This window comes from Pieris rapae, chromosome 7 (assembly GCF_905147795.1).
Source record: "Pieris rapae chromosome 7, ilPieRapa1.1, whole genome shotgun sequence".
NCBI classification, from domain to species: Eukaryota; Metazoa; Arthropoda; class Insecta; order Lepidoptera; family Pieridae; genus Pieris; species Pieris rapae.
In genome coordinates, this window is record NC_059515.1 from 7,583,578 (window position 1) to 7,587,622 (window position 4,045).

Below are 4,045 nucleotides of genomic sequence, written 5' to 3' on the forward strand. Positions count from 1 at the left end.
CATACTCCGTATGCACCTTTATACGACATTACCATTAAAAAAATCTATTTTTTCACACACATCATTGAAAAAGGAGCGTCAGGAATATTATTTAAATAGTAACAGTTAATTTATTTAAAAAAATAAAAGTTTTGTCAGTATGTCATACTCGTTAAGACTATATATTTAAATGTCACTCCATGATATTAAATAAAAACAATATTTTAAAAAGCATAAATTTATTAAAACTATCCAACATGTTATATTATTTATCATTTAGAGAAAATTTTACTAGCTTCTCAGATTCTATCCAAAGTCTCTTCGCTATTTCAGCGTCTTGTGACAGTAGAGATGGTTTGCTTTTACGACAGTTACTGAAATAGCAGCCAGTCTCGTCTTTGACGTCTCGTGATGCAGCCAAATATATGGAAGTCTGTGCTGCCTCCCACGGGCTTTGGTATAAAAATCCTACACTTAACTGAACTATTTTACGTATTAGTTTAGATTTTATATTTCTAAATATATTTGTTGCACACACGCCCGGATGCAACGCATTCACAGTCACACCTGTTCCCTTAAGTCTCTGAGATAATTCTAATGTCATCAAATTTAGGTACAATTTACTATTAGCATACACTAAATAGTCACTCCAATATTTTTCCATGTTTAAATTTTCAAAATTCACTTCCGCATCGGCATACTTGTGCATGACTGACGACACGTTAACAATGCGACTAGGCGCTGATGACTTCAATAAAGGCAATAATAGGCACGTCAGCAAGAAAGGCCCAAAATAATTTACTTGCATTCCAACGTGATTCCCATCTTCTGTTTTGTAATTTCCGAGCCCACCCGCACCTGCATTATTTATGAGCACATCCAGACGAGTTTCCGTTTTGTATATTTTTTCACAGAATTCACGCACAGAGCGTAATGAAGCTAAATCCAAATGCCTATAAACAACTTCAGTATTACCGGTGACCTTAATTATTTCATCCTTGGCTTCTGTCGCGCGTTTGATACTCCGGCACGCGATTATCACTCTAGCCCCACGCTCCGCCAGATTCTTGGCGGTCTCAAGGCCAATGCCACAATTTCCACCTGTGATTATAACAACTTTCCCCACCATGTGGGCACTTGAATAACATATTCCACATGTCAACTTTTGATATATCTTCAACACAACTGCAAAGAATATAATTCCACTAACTATTAACACTAAGTAAAACATTGTCGACACTGCATAGATTAAATGGTTATTTGAATAAATGTTAGTCGGTCATTTATATAAACCATGAGTGGCACGCTAGATGATAGCGACTGTTTCTTTTTCGTGTGTCGTTTTGTTGATAAGAGAATTATCGTGATAACTAGTATACGTATCGTCACGGTTTTGCTGGCAATGCGCCTGGACCGTAATATTCACCGTACTAAACATTTAACATACACCGTCGACCGTCTTGATCTTGACGGCTCTTGCGTAATGCGTGAGATGTCACTTGCTGTGGTCACTAGTCAATCTATAGTACGCGTCGCCTTGAATTATAGCTATAATGAATATAATAAAAATTTTACCTCATAGCGTGAATGGTAAAACCATACGAACACATTAATTTAATAATACTGTTTAGTTTCCTGTCATTTGTCATATAGTGACATTTATTCATTATAAAAATATTGATTAGTAATACGGCGTGTACCTTGATCCACATTTTGAACTTCCTAAGTCAAATGAAAATTTATTTATAACTAGGTACATATTATATAAAACGTCACACTTAACGAAGCTAAAATAAAATAAAATTGTTACCAACATCTTAAAGAAATATGTTTAAAAAAAATTACTTCGTCGAAGGTCAACGACCTTACTTATGGAATTCATGACTCAAACTCGCTAGGCTTGACGATAACTTCAATGGCCTTGAAATCCTTAAATATAACCTCTAAAATTTTGTTAATTCTTATTTTTTGTTTAATCCATTATTATATGTGATATTTAAATTACATAAGGTATTGCTTTTTTAAGCATATATTATAACGTAAATATATGAAATTCAATGTAATATTACTTAACTATACCCTAATTCAAATAAGATAGGGTTTTATTTCAAGTATATTGTATTTAAGATGAAGGAGAAATTAAAATTTTCATCAAAACGAACATCAATGTCACACAATAAGAAAAACAATTTTAAGATATTAAACAAGTCTCAATAACAATTTTCGTTTTGAAAAATATCGCGACTATTGCTTACTAAACGTATGTTTGATTAAAAATACTTCAAGGCGCAAGGTTTATGCATAGCTTTCGTATGTCAATACATTTTTGTTCTATAATCTATATTATTATTGCCAAAGCAAAACAATTTATCATATTTGATGTGACTGTCAAATTTATCTCGAAAGTATAAAAGGTTTACAGACAATATTATCATTATTCATTTGTTTATTTTCTTAGACATCGTTGCTACAGAATCAAGTAATACAAAAACGTATTAGACAACCATCATATCGATACGCAACAAGTTCTCTATTTCAGGAAACCTCAGTAAAAAGAAAACATTTTTACTAGCATAAAGAACACAAATTTTTCGATGTTATTACACTTTCCCTTTTCAACGATACTTAAATATTATCGTATTAATAGATATATGTAAATTTAATTTAAATGTGCTGCAAAATATATATTTGGAGAAACAACCTTTACTGTTTGCTATTTCAGTTAAGTTTTTATTCTATTTACTCATAACAAACACTTCATATTCAAATTTAAATGACGGTTAATTATAGACTAACAAAACTAGTTTGTTTATCACAAACAAAACTAAATGAACATTTATAAAAACAAAATAGATATATTTATCTAATAATATAATTATTTCTTTACAGATATATGAAGCATTTTATTGTGAATGTAAATTAAAACTCAATTTATTTTAAAATTACGTTCGATAAGATCGAGGAAGAGAACGAGTACAGAACAGTTTACGAGCTTGTTAAGTCTTATAATTGTTGAACTTGCCCGTGGCTTTAACCTACCATTAGCGACTTAGGAAATCTTCCGCTAAGCTTGAGATAAGATCTTTTGAATTTTGTGTAGGAATATTCAAACCTTTATATTATATAATTATGAAAAGGGTTGCTGGAGTCAAATAAATATACAATAAGTCCTGCCAAGATCTTATAGATTTTATCAAGACAGTCGTCTCGATAAAGTCTAAAAACTTGATAATAAAAAATGTATCTTAATTTCATAGGCTTGTTCCAAAAAAACAGACAAAAAATTAAGATACATTTTTATAGCTGGGTGCAAGCTTGTTAGTAACCAATTTTGCATTATATTTATTATTATTAGGGCTGAAGTATTTGGTTGGTTGAGATCTTTTTGGTTCGCAAAAAGCGATTAAATTTTAATAAAAGTTCTTTTGTAAGTCTGAAAGGACATGCAAGTAGGATTGATGTAATTTCGATTTGTTTGTATTTTCGTTTGTTATCAATTTCAGTATCATAATATAAATAATATAAGAAAGGTCATAAGCTATTTTTTTTTTCCAATTCAACGCAGTAACTACGTGGACAGACATCAAAACGTAGTTACGTCATTTCAAACCTTGAAACAAATGATTATGGTAGATTACATTTGGTAATATTAAAAATACATTATAATCTGTGTCAAAACAAACCATTTTAGAGTCAAGCGTTGATTATATTTTTTAGGTATTTTAAAGAGCTACCAATAACAAAAATGGTAAATATAAGTATTAAATATAGTGTATGTTAATATAGTATTTTTTTTATTTTTTTATGTTTTTTATATTTAAGTTGATAAAACTTGATTATAATAAATATCTCAATTTACAGATTTTCAACATTTTAAATATTTTACCTATACACAAATACATTTAAAAATACGCTACTACAGAACAACAAAAAAGTATTAACCAAGTAATTTTTGATCAAACAGGTTCTACTATTAAAAGATTTGTCTGTCATACGTAATTTCTTGACTGTTGCCATGATGACGGACAAAAATTACTTCGGCCAGTCAACAATCTGATATCCACAT

General features: G+C 30.2%; 1 protein-coding gene across 1 annotated transcript; it reads right to left on the bottom strand.

The window, feature by feature from the left end:
- Positions 1-201: 201 nt before the first annotated feature.
- Positions 202-1,423, bottom strand: LOC110994471 (retinol dehydrogenase 13-like). Its single transcript, XM_045628947.1, has one exon. The coding sequence runs from the start codon at positions 1,208-1,210 to the stop codon at positions 245-247; it is 966 nt and encodes a 321-aa protein (XP_045484903.1). The 5' UTR covers positions 1,211-1,423; the 3' UTR covers positions 202-244.
- Positions 1,424-4,045: the final 2,622 nt, after the last annotated feature.

Bases quoted from the DNA above. Each gene is read 5' to 3' on its own strand.
- LOC110994471 (XM_045628947.1), bottom strand. From the start codon at position 1,210: ATGTTTTACTTAGTGTTAATAGTTAGTGGAATTATATTCTTTGCAGTT.